Raw genomic sequence first — 25699 nt, forward strand, 5'->3', positions numbered from 1 at the left:
TCTATGCATTCTTTTCTGTCTTAGCCTCAGGTCAAGTCATACTTTTTATTACTGTCCCAATGAGAGCACAACTGACTCACTAATTTTGTGACAGATACATTCATAAGAACTTCACCCATCCAGTATTTACTTATGTGCCTAGATTTTTTCCATTAGCACAGGTCAGAACTGAGAACATTCCCCAGGGTTAAGTGTGTAGCTTAATGGTAGAGCTTGTGTAAAACTCTGGATGCAGTTCCAACATGGAGGAAAAATCTGTGGGTTCATAGCCCACTCTCATCTTAAATGCTTCCAAAATAAAGGCACAGCTTGGCATAAGATTAGCTTTCTACAGAGCCTGCATATATATATATATATATATATATATATATATATATAATGTGTGTACACCATCTTGTGCCAAGAGATCAAAAGACTGTATTGGATGCCCTGGAATTTGAGTTACAGATGATTGTGAACCACCATGTGGGTGCTTAGAACTCCTAGAGGTTACCTTTACAAGAACAGCCAGTGGCTTTTAACCATTAAGACTTCTTTCCAGGGCCCGGAGAGATGGCTCAGCGGTTAAGAGCACTGACTGCTCTTCCCGAGGTCCTGAGTTCAAATCCCAGCAACCACATGGTGGCTCACAACCATGTGTAATGAGATCTGATGCCCTTTTCTGGTGTGTTTATATATAATAAATAAATCCTTTAAAAAAATCTTGGGCTGGAGGAATGGCTCAGTGGTTAAGAGCACTGACTGCTCTTCCAGAGGTCCTGAGTTCAAATCCCAGCAACCACATGGTGGCTCACAACCATCTGTAATGAGATCCGATGCCCTCTTCTGGTGTGTCTGAAGACAGCTAGTGTACTTATATATAATAAATAAATCTTTAAAAAAAAAATCTTGTTTAAAAAAAAAAAGACTTCTTTCCAGCCCTCCCCTAGAATTATAATTTTGGTAAAGTATCGGGGCAATTCTTGGAGGTTACACTGATAGCACTAGGAGGAGACCCTTAGTCATGTGTAGCAGTGTGTAGGTGACTTTTTTTCATGTCTTCATTTATCTGAATGTAGTCATTTGGTGGAAAACAGACTCTTCTGCTACATTAGAAGTACAGTATTTGTATTCTCGTTGCTTACTTGAAGCAGTAGGAAAACTTAGATTCGTCTATGGAAGTGACATCAACAGTAGATACAGATAGGTTTGCCACTTGTGGTTCAGCCAAGAAGTTTTTCAGAGATGCTGCTTAGCTCTTAACAAGTAACAGTGTGCTCAAGTACTGATGAAACTACAGAGTGGGGATTTCTGTGTGGCACTAGAAGAACTGTGAGATGCAATTGGCTTTGGATTACAGTTAGCAGTTTCTCAAAAAAGCAGAATTTAGTTACCTTATGATCTACCAATTATAGTCCCAGATACATATCCAGGAAAGAAATAGAAATATGTCTACACAGAACTATTATCGTGCTCACAGCCATATCATTTCACACTGTGGATCTAACCTAGGACAGACACCCTTGTCATGCTGAAGACCTACTGTTTCTGTTTTTGTCCAGAATGATGATGATAACCGAGCCAGTGAGAGCAAAAAACCCAAGACGGAGGACAAGAACTCATCAGCCCACAAGCCATCCAGCAGCAAAGAGTATGTCCCCAATCACGTTGCATGTCTGTATTGGCTGTGTTGATCATTCACTGTTTGGTACTTTCCGAAATGCTTCAGAGTATTCTTTTTACTTGACTGAATGTCATACACATGTCTGCACATGTACATAGCAGTGAGAGCTATGCATTTAGCTAATAGAGTCGGGAAGCTTTTACTCTTCTTTTTTAGTGAGATAAGAATATCTCCTAGTCAGTTTCACTACTGCTGTGACAAACACCATGACCAAAAGCAGCTTGGGGTAGGAAAGGATGTGTTTGACTTAGGCTTCCACATCACTGTTCATCATTGAAGGAAGCCAGGGTAGGGACTCACACAAAGCAGGAACCTGGAGGCAGGAGTTGGTGCAGAGGCTACAAAGGAGTGGTGCCTGCTGGCTTGCTCCTCATGGCTCGCTCAGACTGATTAATTATAGAACCCTGAGCCACCAGCCCAGGGATGGAACCATCCACAGTGGGCCGGGCCCTCTCCAATATCAACCACTAATTAAGAAAATACTCTACAGGCTTGCTTGCAAGCCCAATCTTATAGGAGTATTTTCTCACTTGAGGTTCCCATCTCTCAAATGATTCTAACTATGTCAAGTTGTTATAAAACTACCCAGCACAGAATATGAGGCAAGAGTCAACAATAAAGCTTCACTGTTTTCTGGGTGTCTTATCTGCAACTTGAAAGAGACTAGTAACTTGTAAGCGTTAATATTTTCACAATTTATTTACTCAGTTGATCAACCATTATTTTATTAAGCATTTATTTCGTGGCATATTGTTCTAGGCACTGGGCATGACTGTGGAAAACAGATAAATGGGGCAGGCAGAGGAAGAGACAGATGCCTACTTGGTGGACTTTACAGTCTTTTTGTTTTATAATCAGCATATGAAGAATGTCTTTGCAAATTTGTCTTAAAAGCAGGTGAAAAGAGATGGAAAAACCCTTCACTCCTGTATCACTCTGTACAGAAATGAGAGCACTTGGGGTTTATTTTTATTTTTATTTTTTGACAGGTCATCGAAGCAGAGTAGTACAAAAGAAAAGGACTTGCTACCTTCACCTGCTGGGCCTGTTCCTTCAAAAGATTCAAAAACAGAGCATGGCTCTCGGAAGAGGACTGTCAGTCAGTCATCATCCTTAAAGTCCAGCAGTACCAGCAACAAAGAGAACAGTGGCAGCAGCAAGAGCACTTCCTCCACAGCAAAACAGAAGAAGACTGAAGGGAAGGTTTCCAGCAGCTCCAAAGAGGCCAAGGTATGGTGCTGGGGCTTGAGCCTTTGAAAAACACCCTCATGTTCCTGAGGTGACATTGCTATTTGTAAACAACTCAAGATGTAGGCCTGTGCAGTTTTTAAAATGAATGAGTGAGAGAGAAAGAGAGACAGAGACAAACAGACTAGACTGAGAGGACAACTTTCAGGAGTCAATTCTGTCCTTTCATCTCGTTGGGGCAGGATCTCCCTACTGCTGCTGTGCTGCGCTGTGTACCATGGGCTAGCAGGGCAATCTCCTCTGTAGGAATGGAGTGGTAGGGCTGGGGATTTGCCACCACATCTGACTTTTTGTTTGTTTGTTTGGGTTTTTTTTTTTTGGTTTTTGTTTGTTTGTTTGTTTGTTTGTTTGTTTTTTTGAGGTAGAATTTTACTATGTAGCCTGGAACTCACAGAAATCCATTTGCCTATGTCTCTTGAGTGTGAGTGTGTGGACTAAAAGTGTGTGCTACCATACCTGGCTTCAAATGGTCGCCCTTAACATAGGAAAGATACAGTTGAATAGCCTTGGTGTTTATAGACTGAAGTTTGGATCTAAGAAGGCTTTTCAAGGCTCTGCTTTATTGTTTGTTTGTTTTTTGAGACAGAGTTTCTCTGTAGCCTTGGCTGGCCTGGAACCTTCTCTGTAGACCAGTCCAGCTTCAAACTCACAGAGATCCACCTCTCTGCCTCCTGAGTGCTGGGATTTAAGGTATGCACCACCACTGCCTGGCAATCGATTTTTTTCTTAAGACAGGATCTCACTATGAAGCCTAACTTAGACATGAAAAAAACCTGATCCACTTGCCAAAGCCTCCCAAATGACTAGGTCATTCATATGCTTTCTAAACTGTTCTAGTCAGGAGCAAGTCCATGACATTACAGTATTTAAGTGACAATTAAGAATAAGTTTTTAAGAATATAGTCTAGGGTGGTGATGGTATACATCTTTAATCCCAACCCTTAGGAGGCAGAGTCAGGGATCTCTGAGTTCAAGGGCAGCTTGGTCTATAGAGTGTGTTCCAGAACAGTCAGGGCTACACAGAGAAAGTCTGTCTTTAAAAAAAAAAAAAAATATATATATATATATATATATATAATGTGTGTGATATTTATGTCTATGATATATAATCATATATATATATAATTCACTAGATTATCAAGTAAACAAAAGTTTGGAAAAGGAGTTTTCTAGATTGCTACAGCTGTTGCAGCCTATTAAATGTAGTGGTTAAAGATTTTAAGTTCAGTAAATGAGATTACAAGCTTTTCAAGCTGAGTTGTACAGATAGATTTTCCTCCACACCAGCATCCTCTTTCTTTAGGAACTTGGGGAGCTGGCCCAGCGTCGCAGGGACAGTGTTCTGTTGCTCATCTTCATTTTTCCTCTTCTTACATGCTTACTGGCTCTTTTGCCATTTCTCAACCTTTCTGATAAGAATTGGAGACTTCCATATTAAGTACTGCTTTTTAAAAGTACACTAACTGAGCTCACATCACATGCTCATCAGGCTTCGTGGGTCTATAGATGAGAGTCACCATGGTTCTTCTTTATGAAGGAGGCTTCCTTCAATAACTTTGTCCTTGAAAGCAGGAATTCATGTCTGTCTTAATGTTTTTTTCCAGTGTTTAATTTTCTGAGAAATTAGCAGATATTAGGGGATCATATTTTGGATCATACTTGGTATCTAGTGCTTTTTGTTTTGTTTTGCATATAAGATCTTTGGATCTTACTATGAGGCCCAGGCTGGCTTAGAAGTTGATCTTCTTGTCTCAGCCTCCTAGATGCTGGGATTATAGGCATGTGTCTTCTCACGTTGCCTTTACTTTCTTGTTTTTCCTATAGGAAACGTTAGAATGGGTGTTGATATTAGAGTCATTGAATTTTCCTAGAGCAAGTAAAGTTTAAAAAAAGCCTAGAGTCAGAAGTAGAATTAAATTGCTGACTTATGTACTTAGCCCTTTGCTTACTTCCCAGTCCATTTGCATGATGCTTTCTCTACTTAGTAACCTATAAGTATTCAGCATGTACTGGTTTAGCTGATTATATCAGTGAGCCTTTATTGCTGTAGAAATGTATACTAGTAGTACATTGGTGTTGGTTAAAAAGAAGCAGACAGGGCTTGGGGATTTAGCTCAGTGGTAGAGCGCTTGCCTAAGAAGCACAAGGCCCTGGGTTCGGTCCCCAGCTCCGGGGGAAAAAAAAAAAAAAAAAAAAAGAACCAAAAAAAAGAAGCAGACAACCACGGTATGGTCTGAATAAAGTTTCATAGCTTTGCAAATCATATTGGAAGGTCACCTCAGCTATCTAGTAAGCTTATGATTGTATTAGTTAGCCATGGTGTTACCACATACTCGTAAGCTCCAACAACAGAAACTGACTAGTTCTGGAGGCTAGAAACTCAGTACCAACATTTTGAGCATTATTTTCTCAGACCAAGGAAGAAGCTGAAAACCAGTGCCACGCTGAAATGACACAGCTGTGAACTCTCTTAATCCTCTGAGTACAGTATTGCTTTTGCATCCCAAGGAACAGTCCTTGTATTCAAAGTGTTTTGTTTTCTTTTTTAAGATTTTTTTCCATTTTAAATCTTGTATATATATATCCGTATATTTTATGTAGACATGAATGTAGTGCCTTTGGAGGCCATAGGTATCAGATAACCCGGAACTGCACTTAAAAGCAGTTATGAGCTTCTGGGATCAAACTCAAGTCTCATAGACTGACCCATCTTTCCAGTTCCTTAGAGGACCTTAAAACAACAACAAAACCGGGGCTGGGGATTTAGCTCAGTGGTAGAGCGCTTACCTAGGAAGCGCAAGGCCCTGGGTTCGGTCCCCAGCTCCGGAAAAAAAAAAAAAAAAAAGAACCAAACAACAACAAAACCTATCCAATACTAACACTTATTTCAGAAGATAGTTGAAGAATTAACAACCATACTAAATAGTTAACTTAGGCTTTAGTAATGAACCTCTTTTTGTTTTTGGTTTGTTTGATTTCACTATGTAGCCTAGAACTTATTGTATAGACTGGGCTGTTCTTGAACTTACAGAAATCCTTCTGACTGAGTTTTGGAATTAAAGGCATATGCCACCACACTCAGCATCTATTTTCCTGAGTGGTACTGTTTTACTTCTCTCTCTCTCTCTCTCTCTCTCTCTCTGTGTGTGTGTGTGTGTGTGTGTGTCTCTTTGTCTCTCTGTCCCTCCCTCTCCCTCTCCCCCTCCCACCCCCGCTCTGTGTGTGTGTGTGCGCAAACACACACACACACACACACACACACACACACACACACACGCGCGCGCGCGCAAGCTAGCAGGTGCTTACAATGCTGCACATCCCCACCCCCTATCCCCAGTTGTGTGCCAGTGCATGTATGCAGAGGCCAAGGGAGCGCCTTTGGTATTGTTTCCTATTGAACTTTATCTCATTTAATTAGTTTTAAAGTTTTTTGGTTTTGTTTTGTATGTATTAGTGTTTTGCTTGTGTGTATGTGTGATATGTACCACTTGTGTGCCTGGTGCCAGAAGTCAAAAGAGGGTATTGGATCGCTTGAACTAGAGATACAGGTGGTTGTGAGACATGATGTGGGTGCTTGGGACCAAACCTAGGTACTTTGCAATAGCAACCAGTGCTCTTAAATGCTGAGCCCTCTCCAGCCCTTTATCTTAGGAGACAGAGTTTTTCTTTGAACCTGAGGCTCACTATTCCAGCCTGTTTCCTCCTCACAACCCTGGTGTTGTGGGAACGTGCAGCATGTCCAGCTCTTGCGCCGATGCTCAGGTTCTCTTTCTTTAAAGCACGTGTGCTCACCCACTCAGCCGTCTCCCCATCCAGTACTGCTGTTTTGATACTCGGTTTGTGTCTTTCTTATATTTTAACAAGAACCTAGCCTAAGTGCCTTGCACACAGTAGATGCTTAGTGAGTATAAAAATAAATATTTTGGTTATGTAAAATGAAACCAGTGTGTTTGGTTGAATAGAATGAACTCAATCTTCTGTTGAGTAGAAACAGTATAAAATTTAAAACAAAGAAATTTGAAGTATGGAATTTTATTTCTGTTTTAGCAGTGATTGAAGAAGTAAGATTAGCTTCATTTTAAATCTCCTGACAATTTTCAACTTGGTTGTATATATTCTTTTGGTCAGGAGAAGGCTCCAAATAGCTCCTCTAATTGTCCTCCGTCTACACCAACTCCTGATTCTTCGAAGCCTCGAAGAACGAAGCTCGCCTTTGATGACAGGTGAGGTAAATTATGTGGGTTGTTGTTGTTGTTGTTGTTTGAGACAGAATTTTCTGTGTAGCCTTGGCTGGCCTAGAGCTCACGATGTAGACTAGGGTGGCCTCAAACTCTTAGAGGTTGGCCTGCTTCAGCCTTCTGAGTGTTTGGATTAAAGGCATGTGCCAGTTGTAAAGAGGTAAACATACTTTCGAGTATGCATTTTAGAAATTCCAGCCTGGCAAGCGCAAGGCCCTGGGTTCGGTCCCCGGCTCCGGAAAAAAAAAAAAAAAAAAGAATAGGAAGAAATTCCAGTCAGCATATAATAAACTCACTTAAGTATGTCAGGCCCTAAGTGGTTAATATTTGTATCTGACCGACAGAATATTCAGATTTTAACATGAAAGGCATCTTTAGTCCAGTTACTCCTTTAACAGTCAGTGGCTCTCCAGATTGACAGGAAGGATGCTCTTCCTAGAGCTGCTCCCGCTGTCAGTACCACTGCTGATAATGGAAGTCTTCTCAGAAGCAATACTACTTTCTCTTGCTTTCTGTCAGAAGGTACTTCTCCTGTCTGCATCCTGTTTGCTCTCGGTTAAACAAAACAAACCACTCGAGTAAGCTAATGTTTCATACTAGGGAACTTGATCTGTGTGCTTGGGCAGAAGATTTGCCATAGTTGTCCATAATTTATGTTTTTTTTTTTTTTCTTTTTTTTGGAGCTGGGGACCGAACCCAGGGCCTTATGCTTCCTAGGCAAGCGCTCTACCACTGAGCTAAATCCCCAGCCCCCATAATTTATGTTCTTAATCACTTCTTGAGAATGTGAAAGCTGTAAGATTTTTAGAGACTAAAACAGCTTAGTAATTATCTTAGGAAATGTTGACCATTTTATTTATTAATTTATTTTGCAGAAATTATTCAGCAGACCATTATTTACAAGAAGCAAAAAAACTCAAACACAATGCAGATGCTTTGGTATGTAAATATTCTTCCTGATGTGCTTCATCAAGCTAATATTCAGGTTTTAACATGTGTTCCCTTCTGTTTGTATTTGCAGTGGGTCATTAATCCGTGCTGTTTTCCTTTTTAGTCTGATAGGTTTGAGAAAGCTGTGTACTACCTTGATGCCGTAGTGTCTTTCATTGAATGTGGGAATGCATTAGAGAAGAACGCTCAGGAATCCAAGTCTCCATTCCCTATGTACTCAGACACAGTGGAGCTTATTAAGTAAGTGGGCACTTGACATTTCATTGGAATATCTTCATCATTTATTGTTCCTCAGTTATGTGATTAACCTAATATGGTAAACCGGGAAGATACTCAGTGTTCCGTTTTCCTTAGGGAAGATTCAGGGTGTTTTATTTAGGGTTGATTTTGATACTTTGAGAACATAAGTTCTAAGATCAAGGTGAAATATTCTGTTCTACTTGGTTTGTTTTTTATCTCAACTCATAGATACACTATGAAACTAAAGAATTATTTGGCGCCAGATGCTACAGCTGCAGACAAGAGACTCACAGTACTTTGGTAAGTGTTTTGTCTCCTAGCTGTGCTGGGAGATAGGCAGTTTCTTGATGAACTGTGTGCTTTTTTTTTTTTTTTTTTTTTTTTTTTTTTTTTTTTTTCGGAGCTGGGGACTGGAACTGTGTGCTTTTATGAAGTATTATCCTTGAATCAGTCTTCTACAACCCCTTCACAAACCTTAATAATCAAACAGGAAAAAAAAATAATCAAACAGGAAATAGATCAAACCCCTACTGAAAGATTTGGTTCTTGTTCGTAACCTACTGCCCTCTTGATGAAAGTGCTGAGTAGGACCAATGCTAGAACCCTTCATTGAATTAAGTGACCGCTATTTAAAGCTCTTCTTTGTATATAGGCCCCTTGTTTTAGTTAGGGATTCCGTTGCTGTGAACAGACACCATGACCAAGGCAACTTTTTTTTTTTTTCTTTTTTTTTTTTTTTTTTTTTTGGAGCTGGGGACCGAACCCAGGGCCTTGCGCTTGTGAGGCAAGTGCTCTACCACTGAGCTAAATCCCCAACCCCCCAAGGCAACTCTTATAAAGGAAGATATTTAATTGGGCCTGGCTTACAGTTTCAGAGGTTCAGTCTATTATCATCATGACAGGAAGCATGGCAGGAGGCAGGTAAACATGGTGCTAGAGACGGAGCTAAGAGTCCTACATCTAGTTCTTGATCAGAAGGCATCCAGAAGGAGGCTCTCTTCCCACACTGGGCAGAGCTTGAGCATAGGACCTCAAAGCCCATCCCAACAGTGACACACTTCTTCCAACAAGGCTTTACAACCTAATAGAATCATTTCTCATGGGCCAAGAATATTCAACACACCATACCCTGTTTGGTTTCTTCCAGAGAGATATCTGTTCACTTGTCTGAGGTGCATACTTGACCAGGCACTGTGTTTACATTAGAAATGCATCTGTAAACTGTCTGACATTACTCTGCACATTATGGAGTCTAAACTCCAGTAAGAAGAGACAGAAACTAATCAATCACATGAATATGTAAACAAATTCTGTGAAAGAAGAGAATACTTTTAATCCCAGTACTCCAGAGGTAGAGGCAGGTGGATCTCTGTGAGTTTGAGGTTAGCCTGGTCTACATATAGAGTTTCAGGATATCTAGGAAGATAGAATAGAGAGACCTTGTCTCAAAGAGTAAAGAATCCTCTACTCAATAAAGGTAGATGGTTGGGAGATTGAAGACTTGCTCTGGAGGTGACAGCATAGGTAGGGGCAGGATTGTGGGGAAGAATGGGAAACTTGTAAGGAACTGAAAGACCAGTGGGTGTGAAAGTGGCCTTTACTACGTATGTGGGCAGGAACAATAATGGTGTCGTCTGAACTGTGTGAGCTGGGTGATGCTGGGGTACTCCATTTCACTCACTGCTTCAGTTGTCTACTTTTAGTTCTTAACTTTTAAAAGTTATTTGAATTATGGTATGTTGGTATAGTTTTAATTTTGAATGTCAGTACTAATGGGATGTTAGAAGTTTCTTAGCTACTTTCCTTACCCTATGGTGTATTCCATATTAAGCTGACCTCTTGGTTTTGTTTGAGAGGTAACACTGACCCTGGCTCATATGAAGCCAGGCCTCTACGCCTATCTAATGGAAAAATTGCCTGTAGATGTAGCCATGTCTAAATACACTGCCCTTTCCCATTGCCTAGCCTGAGATGCCAGTCATTGTTGTACCTGAGGCTGTTCAAACTGAAGAAGGAGAACGCTCTGAAGTACTCCAAGACGCTGACTGAGCACCTGAAGGTAAGTCTGTACAACACAGTCCATCGCCGAAGAGACAAACTGTCCCAGAGATACTCTCGTATTTAGGCACAACATAACGAGAGGAACAAACTAACTACTGCTTGGAAATTCTCAGATAAGTTTGTGCTTTCTAGGGAAAGCCTTCAAATGTGTATATTGGATTACAAAATTTCCATAGCTGTAAACAATAGCCATGTCTATACTAGAAAATGTTCTTTGCATGTTTACTACCACCTTTCTTCAAACAAGGTTTCGTTTTTTTTCCTTATACTACTAGGGATCAAACCCAGGGCTTGTACATTCTAAGCAAATGCCCAACCCACACACCCAGCCCAGACAAAGTTATTGTAGTGCCCTAAATATCCTCTTTTTTTTTTTTTAATTTCAAACTAGTATCATATAAATTCTCCTGAAATCCTGTTGTAGTTAGGATTTTAAAACTTCTCCATAAGTCACCGTTGCTTATAGACTCAAGGTCTGGCCTACAAGGTCCTCAAGCGTCTCTTATTCTTTGTCTGAACTCCTCTTTATACAACTAGATGGGTCATGGGTGTTCTCTTTTCTGCCTGGTTTTATATATTATATAACTTGTCTCCATGTGAGTTTTTTCTCTTCCTTTTATTTATCTCTGTTATTCATTGTTTTTAGGGTTTTTGTTTGTTCGTTCATTTGTTCGTTTGTTTGTTTTCAGTTTTTCAAGACAGTGTTTCTCTGTGTAATAGCCCTAGCTTTCCTGGACTCCGTTTGTAGACTGGCTAGCCTCGAGTTCATAGAAACCCACTGCCTGTCTTTTCTAAGTGCTAGGATTAGAGGCGTGCGCCACTAAGCCAGGCTACTAATTGTTTGTTTGCATTGTCTTTTAAGTCTTCTAGAACAACCTAGCTTTTCTTTTTTTTCTTTCTTCTTTTTTTAGGAGCTGGGGACTGAACCCAGGGCCTTGCACTTGCTAGGCAAGCGCTCTACTACTGAGCTAAATCCCCAATCCACAACCTAGCTTTTCACTTAGTAACTTATTTCTGTTTTTTATTCACACCCTCTTTGTTGTTGTTTTTAAAGATTTATTGAGTTGGAGAGATGGCTTATTGCTTAAGAGCACTGTTTGCTATTACAAAAGACCAGATTCAACCAGCAGCATTCACATAGCCACTTACAACTCTCTGTGTCCCATAGGATCTGACATCCTCTGGTCTCTGGAATGCATGTGATGCACAGATATACATGTAGGCAAAAATACCTGTACATAAAAAAATACTAAAACATTTAAAGATTTATTTGGGCTGGAGAGATGGCTCAGCTGTTAAGAGCATTGACTGCTCTCCCAGAGATCCTGAGTTCAATTCCCAGCAAGCACATGGTGGCTCACAACCGTCTGTATCGGAATCCAAGCCCCTCTTCAGGTGTGTCAGTGACAGCATACTCCTAAAAATAAGTAAATAACTCTTTAAAAAAAAGAGGAAGATTTGTGTGTGTGTGTGTGTGTGTGTGTGTGTGTGTGTGTGTGTGTGTGTGTGTGTGTTTTCTCAGATGCCAGAGGAAAACGCAGATTAGGTGGAGTAGAGTAAAGTTGCCCAGCTTGGATGCTGTGATGTAAAGCCAGTAGTCTGCAAGAGCAACAGTTGCTCCTAACCACTGAGCCATCTCTAACCTCATGTTACTTTTTCTGTGATAGTGTCTCATCTAGTCTAAGTTGACTTCAACCTGGCGCCAATGTTTAAAAAGTTCTTAAGATCAACTTTGGAAGATAGATACTGAATGTCTTAAAGGTTATATCTATATTGCTGTTAAATAAATGTATTTTTCCCATGCAGAATTCTTACAGTAATTCTCAAGCACCTTCACCTGGCTTGGGGAGGTAGGTACAATTTTGTTTTCTGAAATATTTTTGATTAATTTATTTGTGGATCAGATTAGAAATGGACAGCAAAATGGTTGCTACCTTTAAAGTATTACAATCTCTAGTAGGGTATTTTAAATTTTATTTTTTAGTGTTTGGAATTGAACCCAGGGCTTTTTGCATGCTTTCCTACTGAGTTTTGCCTCTAGAAAAGTATTTTTAAGTTATTCTTTCCAATTTAGTAATTGTAAATGTAAAGAATTTTAGAAAGGTTAGTAATGAGACATGTCAACAACTCAGACATCTGAGTTGGCTTTTAGTTTGTTTTTTTTTTTTTTTTTTTTTTTAAAAGATCAATTTTTTTTTATTCATTTATTATATATAAGTACACTGTAGCTGTCTTCAGATACACCAGAAGAGGGCATCAGATCTCTTTACAGATGGTTGTGAGCCACCATGTGGTTGCTGGGAATTGAACTCATGACCTCTAGAAGAGCAGTCAGTGCTCTTAACCGCTGAGCCATCTCTCCAGCCCTTAGTTTGGTTTTGTTTCTTCCCTTCTACCGTATAGGTTCATGGATGTTCATATGTTGTCAGGCTTGGTGGCAAGCACCCTTACCCCTGAGCCATGTCACTAGCCCCCAGATAAGTTTTTAACAGTACATGGATTCTTCCCAGGTTGATTTTCATAGTTATTTAGACTTGTTACAGTGGTTTTAACTTTACTCAGATCTTTTCATTGCTAGAGTATAGTGGCTTGGTTTTGATTTATCTTCCATTTCCACATTGACCCCTTCCACCTACACCTGAAAGGGGAACAAACACCCTGCAAACTTTACATTTTCTTTTTCATTTTCTGAGTCTATCTTTGGAGTCTTTGTGTTAATGTGAGTTGACATTCTCTCATTTTCCCTTGTCTACTGATTTCCTAGAGCTAGTGTAAAACCTTTTGCATGCTGACAAGTGCTCTCCCATTGATCTGTGTCTTTTTTTAATTTGTTCTTTTGAGACAGGAGCCCAGGGTGACATCCATCTTGTAGGATGCTGATTTCATAGTATTCCGTGTGTGTGTGTGTGTGTGTGTGTGTGTGTGTGTGTGTGTGTGTGTGTGTGTGTGAATAAACATCCTGTTTCTCTTTGTGTGCAGCAAAGCTGTTGGGATGCCCTCCCCTGTTTCTCCAAAGCTGTCACCAGGCAATTCTGGAAGTTACTCTTCTGGGGGAAGTAGTGCTTCAGCAAGTGGTTCTTCGGTGACCATTCCACAGAAAATCCACCAGATGGCAGCAAGCTATGTCCAGGTTACATCTAACTTCCTCTATGCCACAGAAATTTGGGACCAAGCTGAACAGCTTTCCAAAGAACAAAAAGGTTTGTTGGGCACTGGATAAACTTTGATGATAAGAATAGTTAAAAGAAATGTTTGTAATTTAGTTAAGTATGTGGAGATCATTTACTTTATTTTGTGGTTTAAAGGCAATCATAATCAATTTGCTAATAACCTCCTTTGCTTAGTCGCATACTAAATGTGATTAGACGTGGTTAAAATACCCTTGGGCTGTGTGTGGCTCCCTGTTAGATGACTTTCCCAGCATGCTTAAGGCCCTGGTTAAGCCCCTAACATGAAGGATGGGGAACAGACGGACTGATGTGGGGAAGGGACATACACAAACAACTTTTGTAGTACTGCTGACACAAGCTAAACTAGAAGTAGTTCTTGGTGTAGGACAAATATCTCTCTATTCTTTATGTTGTATGTAGCTCAGGAGGGAGCACCTTGTCTACCATCAACTTTCCCTTGTAGTCTCAAATATACCTTGAACAATATATATAGCAGTTGGGATCTGCAAGATGGCTCAGTAGGTAAAGGTGCTTACCACAAAGCCTGAGTCCAAACCCCAGGACCTACTTGGTGGAAGGCTTCATTGGTCTCTTCACAGAGTTTTCCTCTGACTCAATATAAGTACACTGTGACACATCCACAGACAGATAAGTGTAAGAGAGAGAGAACTATTAAAAATCTAGCAGTTGGATTTGTTTTGTAGAGTATCCAAGCAAGGTCTAAGTGCTACATTTTTAAGTGTCTTGAGTAGCTCTCCCCCTTATTTGTCCGTGCCATTGATGTTGAGAAGAAGCTGAATGGTAGATTGTCATTCTGCATATGACCATTACTTCCTCATGCTGTCATTACATTTGTTATTTTATCTTTCTTCGTTCCTTTCTATTGATTAGATTCGAGTTTAGTAATTTAGATATAATGCTCGAGATGGTGCATCTTGTTAGGATATACCTAGATACCTAAGGTATTGTGTTAATGTTCTGATGCTGTGAACAGACACCATGAGTACTGCAACTCTTATTAATGAAACCATTTGATTGAGGCTGGCATACAGTTCAGAGATTTAGTCCGTTATCATCATGACAGGAAGCATGGTGGCACACAGGGCACACAGGTAGTTGAGAGGTAGTTGAGAGTTCTACATCTGGCTCTGTGGGCAGCAGAAGTAACAGTGATGCCACTAGACCTGGCTTGGGCTTCTGAGACCTCCAAGCCTGACCACAGAGATAGACTTCCGCCAACAAGGCCACATCTATTCCACCAAGACACACCTGTTCCAATATGACCATGCCTCCTAACTCACTCATTATGGGCTTAGGGGGACCCTTTTTTTTTTTTTTCAAATCACCACAGATTTTACCCTGTATTGACATTAAAGATTCATCAGATCTGAGCCAGTTGGTGGTGGCACATGCCTTTAATCCCAACACTTGGAAGGCCAAAGGCAGGTGCATCTTTTGAGTTCAAGGCCAGCCTGTTCTAAGAGCAAGTTCCAGGATAGCCAAGGCCATTACATAGAGAAACCCTATCTCAGTAAAAACCCAAATTCAGTAAGTAAATAAGTAAATAATCATCAGACTGAGCTTGGTGAAGCAGACCTATAGTCTCAGAAGGATTGCAAGTTGGAAACCAGTCTGACGTACATTGCAAGACCAAATTTTAAGATCAATAGGTTATTATGTGGTGTCACTTTGATGAGCATGACATAACATTTCCTTTTAAACTTTAACTTACACTTTTGACATCCATGATGACTATTGCCTCGCTCCATTATCAGGAAATAAAAAAATTGATTATGTGCCAGGCATAGTGGTGCCTGCCTGTAGGCTTAGATTTTTTAAAACCTTCTTTAATAAGGGTTCTCAAACATTTCGACCCCTTTTCTAGCCCACCATACAAAGGTAGGGAAGAAGGTAAATCGGTAAGGGAATGGGAACCTGTTTAGCAGTGATTCCTTGGGGCAATTCCAATCTCCATTGTAAGGATACCAGCCTCCCAGTTCAGTAATGTCGGGATAACAACAGTCCAGTTCAAAAGTGTCACCAAACAGAAGTGTTGGCACAATCCAGCAGAAACTGCCAGACCTCTGCTGAATCAGCAGAGTCTGTGGGAGTGACCAGGACCAGCCGGAATGCCAAGAGTTCTCTGCTAGTGCCTCTCTCAATAAAGTGAAGATCAGCAAAGATGAGAGACCAACGAAGTGTGTTGCACAGCTAGCTATACAAGTGTCCGAATCACTGTCTATTGAGTCCTACTCATGTTCTCTCCGAACATCATCACATGACACAACCAGAAACTTGCACTTCATCTGCCTGTAATTCCAGGAATTGGGAGCAGAAGGTGTAAGAATCAAGAGTTTGAGGTTATCATTGGAGTTTAGAGCAGCCTAAGTGTGTGAAACCCATTCAGGAAGGGAGTGAGGGAGCAAAGAAAAACCATCAGCAATATTCTGTTCTGCCATTCCTTCTGCATTATTAGTTGGAATTTCTATAGAGACATTTCCCCTTAAGTGTCAGATCATTTCTTACCTTTCTTGGTTATTGGGTAGTTTTTTAACAACCTTTTTCTCTGCTTATCTGAGAGCTTTCTTTTTAGAGAAGTATTCAAATACTCCATCCCTGTCTGCTCCCAACACTACAGTGGAGTCAGAATCTAGGACACTGTCCTCTCTTCTGGTTCACGCCATCCTGATGGAGAGCCATTGTTTCTCCCTGAGGAGGAGTCCTTATTTCTGTCCTTTCAGTTTTTAAACTTCTGGCTAAAAAGAAGGGATGTATTGGTGGTACAGGGCATCTGATAATAGCAGAAAGGTTTGTTACAGACTTTCTTTTTTTTTTTTTTTTTTTTTTTTTTTTTTTTGGTTCTTTTTTTCGGAGCTGGGGACCGAACCCAGGGCCTTGCGCTTCCTAGGTAAGCGCTCTACCACTGAGCTAAATCCCCAGCCCCTGTTACAGACTTTCATGGAGTTACACAGGGGCTAGTGTGGGAACACACTAACACTATTTCCTGTTTACTACTTGTTTAAAAAATGATTTATTTATTCTGTTTTATGTGCATTAGTGTTTTTGCCTGCATGTCTTGTCTGAGAGTGTCATATTCCCTGAAACTGGAGTTAGTTACAGACAGTTGTGAGCTACCATGTAGGTGCTGGGAATTGAACCCAGGTTCCCTAGGAGAGCAGCCAGTGCTGTTAACCACTGAGCCTTCTCTCCAGAAGGCTTCTTGCACAGAAATAACAGGTAGAGAGTGCTTTTGAGTAATCTAGTGGGGTGCTGCACATGTGCCAATGGGACCCCATTTTTAATGTGTAGTAGCAGTTGACCATTTTCATCAGTGTTATTTATTTGCAATTTATTACCATACATTCTGTATAAAATGTATTACTTCCTGAACCTGAGATTCTGTAGAGACCTTTAGTGTGGGAGACATGCTATTTTACAGTAAATCAGTGAAGAATGCATAATACTTAATGAATGTTTTTAATTTTCTAGAATTCTTTGCTGAACTGGACAAAGTGATGGGCCCTCTCATCTTTAATGCAAGCATCATGACAGATCTGGCTCGTTACACCCGGCAGGGACTGCATTGGCTTCGGCAGGATGCCAAGCTGATATCTTGAACTGAACATACTCTCGTTGCCTCTGATTTTTTCCACAACACTGTGTCCCATCACAAAGGAAAACTGCCATGACACACACCTAGTCGACACTAAGAATGAGGACTGGTTCTCTCCTCTGGTTCATGTTGTTGTTTCTATAGCCCAAAGCCATCTAATCAATTGACCCTTTCAATATTTCTAATGTGACTAGTATTTAAATGTTCTAAACATGCAGTACATCACAAGATGGTTTTAGTAATTGGAATTCCAGTTGCAATTCATAAATAATCAAGTAAAATTCTATTTATTTTCATTTTTCAAGTTCCCAGATTGGAGCTTGTTTAAAGCTTAGTATTTCTGCCTATAAATTTATTCTGTTGAATATTTAGCATAAATTTAATGTAAGCATTTTATTTATATATTTTGGGAGCTGTGTTACTTAATGTCTTCTAAGATAAGAGTTGGCTTGTCCAAGACAGGACTTGTTCTTTCTACAGCTACTCACCTGTGTTCTTTTAAGTCTTACTACAGTTCCACTATTGTAGGGTTTATGCTTGATATTGAGGATGCTCTTCACATGTGAAAAGTCATTTAAGCATGAGGAGATGGCATTCTACATGGGTGCAGAGATGGGGTGGGTCTGGTTTGGTATGCATTATTTCGAAACTGTGAATGTGTGTTGGTAACACTAGCACTCACAAGGTGACTACATTGCATCTAATGCATTACAGAAAGCAGATTGCTAGGGAGGCACGTGATGCTGCATGGCTCCTAAAGGACAATCTTAAACTATGAGCTCATTAAACCTTCTATTCCTTTTTGTTTTACTCATTTGACACTTCACTGAAACAGAGTAAGTTACTCCTAAAAACAGTGGCCCAGTTTCTGAAGGCTGCAGCCTGTATTCATTGATAATGTCTGCAGATTTCCCCTATGGTGGAGAGATTGTGATGCTCAGATATGACAGTGCAGTAGTAACTGGAGCTGAAAGGAGGTGTCCCAGTGTTTTAATGTGGAGATAATGAATTTCGCTTTCCAAAGATCCTCATCAACGATGGACACTTTTGACAGGATTGTAAAACTCACAGTAGCAGCTGGGCATGGTTGTGCATGTCTGTAATCCCAGCACTGGGAAGTGATGACAGGAGGGTCAGGAGGTCAGGGTCATCCTCAAGCTACATAAAGCTAGACAGTGAGTTTGGGGCTAGCCTGAGCTACATGATCCCTCGTCACATTAAAGAAAGAAAGAAAATATACTAGAAAAATATGTAACTTAGCTCAATATGAGCTTTCTTGGAAAGGGGGAAGTAATAGGGATAGTGCTTAGGAAGCCAGCTCTGTAACAATTCCTTATCAAACTACTGTTCCCGACAAGGTGCGTATAGCAGGGAAGGGCAAGGAATGTCTCTCTTCCTCTATACTTCTTTTTAGTGACCCCCGTCATGTCTGGTGTGCCTTAAATCTTAACTTTAAATGATAACTCTATGGATTGTTTACAGATAAAGTTTTATGCTGGGACCAGATTAGCCATGCATGGTTGGTCCTCTACAATAATAATTTCAAATTCTCTTTGATTTTAAATCTTCCTTTAGAGACACATTAAAATAGATTCCTTCAGAAAAGCTAGTACTTTGATATCTGACTTAGTGTAATCAATTGGGTATAATGCTGCTTCAAAAATGGCTTTTCCTTCTCATTCCAAAAATTCATCCAATTAGGGAAAAGTTCCCTCTTAATAGCAGTTGATTATTGAGACTTGAATGGAACAGGGGAAAGAGGGCTAGAAATCTTCCCTGCTCCCCTTCACTGCCTGCTCCTGAAGATAGTGAGCTTTGGCCTGCAGTCTCATAGTTACAGAGCTTAACTGCTTTGTGTCTCATTGTTTTTACATAGTGTTGAGGGTTGATATCTACAGCTTATGCTGAATTTAACACTTTTCCCTTGAAGAAATTGCCTCTGTACCTTTCTAGTTTAATCATAGTGTATTTAAGGAATACTTCTTCAGAGGCCGTTGTTTCCTCTCGTGCTAGTAACCTCCGTGGTCTAACAGTTGTGTGTCCTGTCCTTGCCTCTTCTCTCTCATGCTGGCTCCTTAATTTCAGGGAGGTCTTAGAAGTAGAACAAGCGCCCTCTATGCTTTCAGCCTTCAGCAGCTGCAGTGCTGGGGCTCTGCTTTCCAGCTCTGGTCTGTGTGCAGCACACTCTAGAGTGGCTCTGACTCGTGTTAAAGCAGAGTTTCCTACATGTTTATGGTGCTGCTTTAAGATGTTTTCTCTTTAAAACTGTCAATTCTTGGAGAATGAAACTGTTAAACCTTTCATTGTGGAGGATTTTCCTCACCAGGTAGAAATGGGCAATGGATCAAAATCCGATCCTAAGTGATTTGATGTCATAGTGTGTGAGACTATACACTCTTTGTGTCTCTTCTCAGATGTTTTGTCTCAGTCTTGTTCAGCACATACCTTACTCCTTTACAAGTGATCACTCCCCCCTCTCAGTAGGCACCCTTGGTGTGTTTTAGCCATTGAAAGATGATTTGACAAGTGGCTACAAACCTAGTCTGAAGCTTGCACTCACTGTGTAGTTAGGGATAGAAATAGCAGCTGTCATTAATACTCAGTTCACTGCTCTGAAGATCACATTTCTGTGCCAGGAGGCAGCAGCATGCACCATTGGACTCTGGGCAGGCATCTCACACCTGTCACAGTGGTCCTGCCTGGGAGAGGCTGGGCTATGGGGAGCACTCCCCTCCAGGCATTCAAGATTACACAGCCTAGCCCATGTCCCATTCTGGCTGGAGAGCACCCAGCCCTTTCCTTGCTCAGTGACACATTTTTTCTGGGCAAAAAGCTATGAAGTCACTTTATTACCAGTAAGTGCTTCAAATAAAGTCACAGATATAGCCGCTAAAGGGAGAAGATTGACCACTACTGACTTAATTCTCCACTATAAAAGCAGTTCAGAGTCGGGTGTACATGCGTCCACATTGCTGCTGTTGCTGCTGTTGGTTTTTTCTGGGAAGCTCTTACACTAGGGATTTATAGGCATCTGGGCTGCACTTTGAATGACACACTTGTGGCTTTAGAGTCGCTGTTGTTCTTTTGTTTTAAAATTGTTCTTCGTTTCTTTTCATTAAAGGTTTAATCAGCTAGATTAGAGAGCATCATTTGTATTTAACAGCTGAAACTTCGGTACGTTGCCGTTTAATGAATGAACTTGCATTGTGTAGCCAGGGCCTACAAAGGCTCTTGTCAGGAATACAAGCACTGCCTGGGGCTGGTGCTCAGAGGAGTTTTCAGTGCAACCAGTAATAGCTCCATTGGGTGATGCCTAGCTCAGTTGAGAAGGGGGATGCTGTACACTTCTAGGTATGAGGGTATGCGACTTTGGATCTTAAAATTATGTACACATACACACTTTATATATATGTACGTATGTATGTATGAAAACATGGAATTAGTTTGTCAAAATGTGTGTGTTTAGTATTTTAGCTTAGTGCAACTATTTCCACATTATTTATTAAATTGATCTAAGACACTTTGTTCTTGGCACCTTGAATATTAACATTCAAGGATGCAATGTGTATTCCTTTAGATTGTTAAAGCTTAATTACTATGATTTGTAGTAAATTAACTTTTGAAATCTATTTGAGCCCTTCTGTAGTATAATAGGGCTCTTACAGGGTGGGAAAGATTTTAATTTTCCAATAGCTAATTGAACAAAATGGCTTCATTGTATATTTTGATTTATAGGAGTCTGTAGGTGTCTGGGTCCCAAGGACATCTACTGAGGATGACTGTTTTAGGTGGGTGGAATGGTGTTTAGACTATACCTAAGTGACTTGGAAAGCCAGAGCACCTTGTTCAAATCCAGACTCCTGTAACTCCTATTCTTCCAGGATGTGGAACACAAATCCCGCCCAGCTTCACATTTCAATTAGAGAGGCAGACTTCTTTTCCAGTAATATTGTACACCTAGTGTTGCTATGAGTGAAATCAGTAGGAAAAAGTACTGAATGAGGGTCTGGGACGATGCACTGACCTGGCCAGCTGTCACACCTGTAAATGTACCTTTCCCATGCCTACCAGTGGAGGCATTCAGACCAGAAAAGCAAGCCAGCAAGTAACATTCTTAAGGTTAGAGAAAGCCAGTTGTGCTGCTGCATACCCTGAGACAAAGAGCATCCTTTGCCAGATAGAGAGCCTGAGACACCAGGCCACTCTCCACAAACTAGATACATTTAAAAGTTACTCGGTCAACCAGGTGTGGTAGTGCATGCTTTAGTTCTAGTGCTTGGACTGGCAGCTCGAGACCAGCATGCACCACCCAGACGTCTCCCTGTGAGAAGAGCAAAGTGGAGTAAGAGGATGCTGGCCTGCAGAACTGTTTACATGACCCCTTGGTTGATGAAAAAGAACCTGCCGTTTGCAGACCCAGGGGACAGAAAAGAAGCTACGCTTGCCTTGTGAATGGCGTTTAGAACAAGGTGTTCAGGTGAAGTCTCAGTAGCCAGAGGTTTCAGCAGCTTCAATTGCTAACATTTAAGAAGTTGATTTTCAGGAATGTCTGCATGCGCCTCTCCTTGCTGTCATTGATCAGCTCAGCAGAATCATCATCCTTAAATATGGAGAAAGCTCTCAGATGAACGTGGACAAGCTCCTACCCAGAAACCCTAACCATACTTGGTTTTGACTGTGCTGCTTCTGTGTGAGGTTTCTTCTCAGCTTTTAGCCACTGGGGTTTTCTGCCTGTTCTGTACCTCTCTGGAAGATGTCGATTTGGAAGTGCTGCCTTTCAAACCAGTGCCACAGCGTCCGTATGGTTGAGCTTGTCGCTGATTCAGAGGTGTCCCCATTATGCTCACACCTGGCACATCACTGATGTGAGCATTTGACAGTACGTGGGCGAGGGTAGGGGTGGCGCTAGCCAACAGCGCTGGCTTAATTGGCAGGGCCTGCAAAGGCCCCACTTGAGGGCCAGACACTAGGTTGGTTAAGCACAGTTAGGGAAATTTCTACCTAGCCTCCGTTTTGAATGACTCTGAGAAATTTTATATATGGAGGATGGAAATGCGTATATATTTATTGAAGATCTTTTTATTTGAAATTAAAATCCTTTGGTAAATAATGGTTTGATATTTGGGGAGGGTTTTGGAGGGGAAGTAACACAGTTGATAAAGTACAGGCCTGGTGACTCTTCTGAAAGGCTCTGTTGCTGGTAGGAGAGGCCTTTATCTTGTACATGATCCAAGCGTTGTCTTATGTTTCTTTTATCCAAAATATCTAGGCATCTGACACTTTGAACCAAAATTTCAATTGTATACTGTGATTTTTATTTGTTGCAATATGTTAAATTTCAGAGGTACTTTGGGGCTCAAAAGCTAGGGTTTCTAAGTCAGTATGTGCATTCACATAACGAGCTGTTAATGGTGAGCAAAGTATTACATACTAACTAGATTTTCCACATCTGTATAGTATATTATATGTATTTTGTGGTATCGAGATTATAGAGAGTTTAGAGTGTCAAACATGCGTTTAATGTGTATTTTTAAACAAATTTATGGCAATTAAAATATTTGGAGACAAGGGTATCACATTTCAATTTGTAAAACTCTTTTTAACTCTACTGTGTCATTATGATGCTTTGTATAATGCCAAACCATAGCTGGAGAAACTAAGTTTAATAAATATCAGATAGCTTTTCTGTATAACGTTTATATGCACTGTGCTCTCACTTCTTCAGCTCCTATCGTGGTCTTTTTGTGTAGTTGCTCTTTGTGTCTTAGGGGGTCCAGTCTGACTCTGTAAAGGTCTGGTCCCACCAGCACAGGTCTCATTTTTTGGTTACAGAAATTTTGGACTCAGGACTGGAGAGATGGCTTAGAAGTTAAGGGCATGGGGCTGGGGATTTAGCTCAGTGGTAGAGCGCTTACCTAGGAAACTCAAGGCCCTGGGTTCGGTCCCCAGCTCCGAAAAAAAAGAACCAAAAAAAAAGAAGAAGTTAAGGGCACTGCCTGCTGCTCTTCCAGAGGACCCAGGTTCAAGTCTCAGCACTTATATGGTGGCTCACAGCTGTCTGTGACTACAGTTCCTGGGAATCTAACACCCTTACACAGACATGAATACAGAGAAAACACCAATGCACATAAAATAAATTTTTTAAAAAATGTTGGCCTCATGGCCATGGGTCCTGTCCATGAATCTCAGTTGTCCTACACCAACAGACATCTTCAGTCTTTCTTGATGCTCTGAAGACATAAACTATTGTTTATTTTTACTATTTATTTATTTGGGTTTTTTTTTTTTTGGTTTGGTTTTGTTTTGTTTTCCTTAGACAGGTCTCACTGTGTAGCCCTGGCTAGCCTGAAACTCACTGTATAGACCTGACTTTCCTTGAACCTATGGAGATCAGCCTGCCTCTGCCTCCACCTCCCTGATACTGAGATTAAAGGCATGACCTTTTTTTGGATTTCTGATTCATGTTTATAAAGTTATAGACAAACTTTTACACATCCTCAGGTGGCACATGCCAGCCTAAAAAGTTCTTTGCAAAGTACAGAGCCATGGTGTCTGCTCTGCCAAGAGTCACTATTGTTAAACATTGCCTCTGTCCTGCTCGCATGAGATTCATGGAAGAATGAATACTCACCTCACCTCCCAGGTGGAGCAGCACTGGTTAGGGAGCAACTACTGTCATCTATAAGGTGTGAAGGAGCCAACCATGTGTCAATTCCAGACTGCCAGTACTTAGATTTGAGACATTTAATAGTATTGTAGAAAAATAAACTCTGACAAAGTTACGTCTGTACAAATCAACAACAGTCTAATAAGAAATGGAGACCAGTTTAAAGCAAGTATCTGTCTTTAAATATTAAAAACACAAGATTGCTTCACTTAAGTTTCTCCAACCAAAATGCAGTTAACAATATTCCATAGAACGGAGCACTGTTGGAGGTGACTTCCCCAGTATGACTGTCACTCCTGGGCCACACTCAGGGAACAGCGTCGTCTTCTAGCAGGGGAGGAAAAGAAGTGATTAAGATTGGGTGTAGCCGGGGTTGGGGATTTAGCTCAGCGGTAGAGCGCTTGCCTAGCGAGCGCAAGGCCCTGGGTTCGGTCCCCAGCCCCGGAAAAAAAAAAAAAAAAGAAAAAAAAAAAAAAAGATTGGGTGTAGCCCTAAGGAGTCCCGGGACACCTGCTGCCTCCTTTTCCTGTTTCATCTGTCCAGTGTTCAGGTTCTTGGCTATCCAGGAACTCTCCTCCATGACGTTTGCAGCTCCATAGTGCGTGCTCACTCTGTCTGTCTGTCTGTCTGTCTGTCTGTCTGTCTGTCTGTCTGTCTGTCTGTCTCTCCTCTCTCTCTCCCTCCCTCCCTCCCTCCCTCCCTCCCTCCCTCCCATCTCAGCTTTACCCCTGGCTCTGTGTTTTCTGATCTCATCTCTCCCAGGTTCCCAGTGCTCTCTGGTCCACCCTGTACCCAGGTTTATCACATACTTGCATAGTCTTGTGATACACTCCGAATCATCCCGACATGAGGCACCAATGGGTCTGAGGGAAACCCCTCTCCAAAATGGGGTCATTCTCCGGGTTCTCTTTGCTGAACTCAGTTCTGGTACTGGGGAGCTTTGGGCCTGTAGAGCAAAGGCATATTTACTTTAGCTGAGGAAGCACCCACCCTCTGCTGCACACCCTCAGAAGGGCTCTTTCCAGGTTACAGGAGTTTGAACCGCATTTCTAAGAACTGAGTCTGAGTGCCACGCCACTACTATGTCCAACATACATGTGTGTTTCTTACCTGGCCCAGCAGCAGCAGGCAAGTCAGAAGCACTGCAAAGAGTTTTAGCTGTAGCATCTTGGCAAAAGGAAGATGTTGGAGCCTGAAAGCCAGGGGGCAGTTCCCGTCTCCTTTTATAGACTGACACCTATCTGCCTTTCTCATGGCTGCCAGCTGAGATGGGGCAAAGTTTGTTTGTAATCAGGATCAATGTCATAAGTTAATGTGTACCCAAGGAATGTACTCAAGGACTACACTCCAGGCACATTGTGCTTACTACTCCCTCGTGGACTTTGATGGTGTTGCTGGTCTGGACCCTTAAACCCATCTTATCAGAAATCAGCATTGTCCTACCTTGCCTCTGAAAGCCACGTGAATCCATGAAGGAGACCAGGAACCTTGCCACACTTTAAAGATAACTCAGCAAGCTGGGAATGTAACCGTGGGAGCATTATGACATCCTGGGTTCAATTTCCAGAACCAAGAAAAATTTCCTAAAATAGCTCAGTGAGATGGTTATCATCAAAATGGGATTCTAATAAAGTCTTCAGAAGTAATGTTTTTTTAAAAGATTTTTGGGGTTGAGGATTTAGCTCAGTGGTAGAGCGCTTGCCTAGGAAGCACAAGGCCCTGGGTTCGGTCCCCAGCTCCGAAAAAAAGAACCAAAAAAAAAAAAAAGATTTTTATTTTATGTATATGAGTGCTCTAGCTGTATGTACACTTGCATGCCAAAAGGGCATCAGGTCCCCATGACAGATG

General features: G+C 41.2%; 2 protein-coding genes across 5 annotated transcripts in view; one reads left to right on the forward strand and one right to left on the reverse strand.

Annotated features, from left to right (window-relative positions):
• The window catches only part of Aff4 (ALF transcription elongation factor 4), an 82262-nt gene extending 58672 nt beyond the window's left edge, over positions 1–23590 (forward strand). For 3 of the 4 annotated variants that reach the window (XM_006246263.5, XM_006246264.5, XM_008767684.4), the window contains 10 exons: positions 1542–1630; positions 2653–2893; positions 7040–7134; positions 8025–8088; positions 8204–8340; positions 8569–8640; positions 10306–10399; positions 12208–12251; positions 13381–13601; positions 17061–22883. In XM_006246263.5, the coding sequence (XP_006246325.1) occupies positions 1542–1630; positions 2653–2893; positions 7040–7134; positions 8025–8088; positions 8204–8340; positions 8569–8640; positions 10306–10399; positions 12208–12251; positions 13381–13601; positions 17061–17188 (1185 nt within the window). In that variant the 3' untranslated portion in view covers positions 17189–22883. Of the gene's footprint in view, positions 1–1541; positions 1631–2652; positions 2894–7039; positions 7135–8024; positions 8089–8203; positions 8341–8568; positions 8641–10305; positions 10400–12207; positions 12252–13380; positions 13602–17060 lie in introns of all 4 variants that reach the window. The other variant, NM_001107001.2, reaches the window with a different exon arrangement.
• A 420-nt stretch (positions 23591–24010) lies between these two features.
• Leap2 (liver enriched antimicrobial peptide 2) lies at positions 24011–25083 on the reverse strand. Its single transcript, NM_001393341.1, has 3 exons — positions 24962–25083; positions 24661–24797; positions 24011–24178 (listed from the first exon to the last, which is right to left on the reverse strand). The coding sequence occupies exons 1-3, from the start codon at positions 25016–25018 to the stop codon at positions 24142–24144; spliced, it is 231 nt and encodes a 76-aa protein (NP_001380270.1). The 5' UTR covers positions 25019–25083; the 3' UTR covers positions 24011–24141.
• Between the last annotated feature and the right edge of the window lie 616 nt (positions 25084–25699).

This window comes from Rattus norvegicus, chromosome 10 (assembly GCF_036323735.1).
Source record: "Rattus norvegicus strain BN/NHsdMcwi chromosome 10, GRCr8, whole genome shotgun sequence".
NCBI lineage: Eukaryota > Metazoa > Chordata > Mammalia > Rodentia > Muridae > Rattus > Rattus norvegicus.

What these genes read in the sequence shown, in the direction of transcription:
- Leap2 (NM_001393341.1), bottom strand. Translation starts at nt 25,018, where the DNA reads ATGCTACAGCTAAAACTCTTTGCAGTGCTTCTGACTTGCCTGCTGCTG. An exon ending in GCCTGCTGCTGCTGGGCCAG is followed by an intron (nt 24,798 to 24,961) that starts GTAAGAAACACA and finishes TTTGCTCTACAG; the next exon opens with GCCCAAAGCTCCCCAGTACC. An exon ending in TGTATCACAAGACTATGCAA is followed by an intron (nt 24,179 to 24,660) that starts GTATGTGATAAA and finishes CTCCCCTGCTAG; the next exon opens with AAGACGACGCTGTTCCCTGA.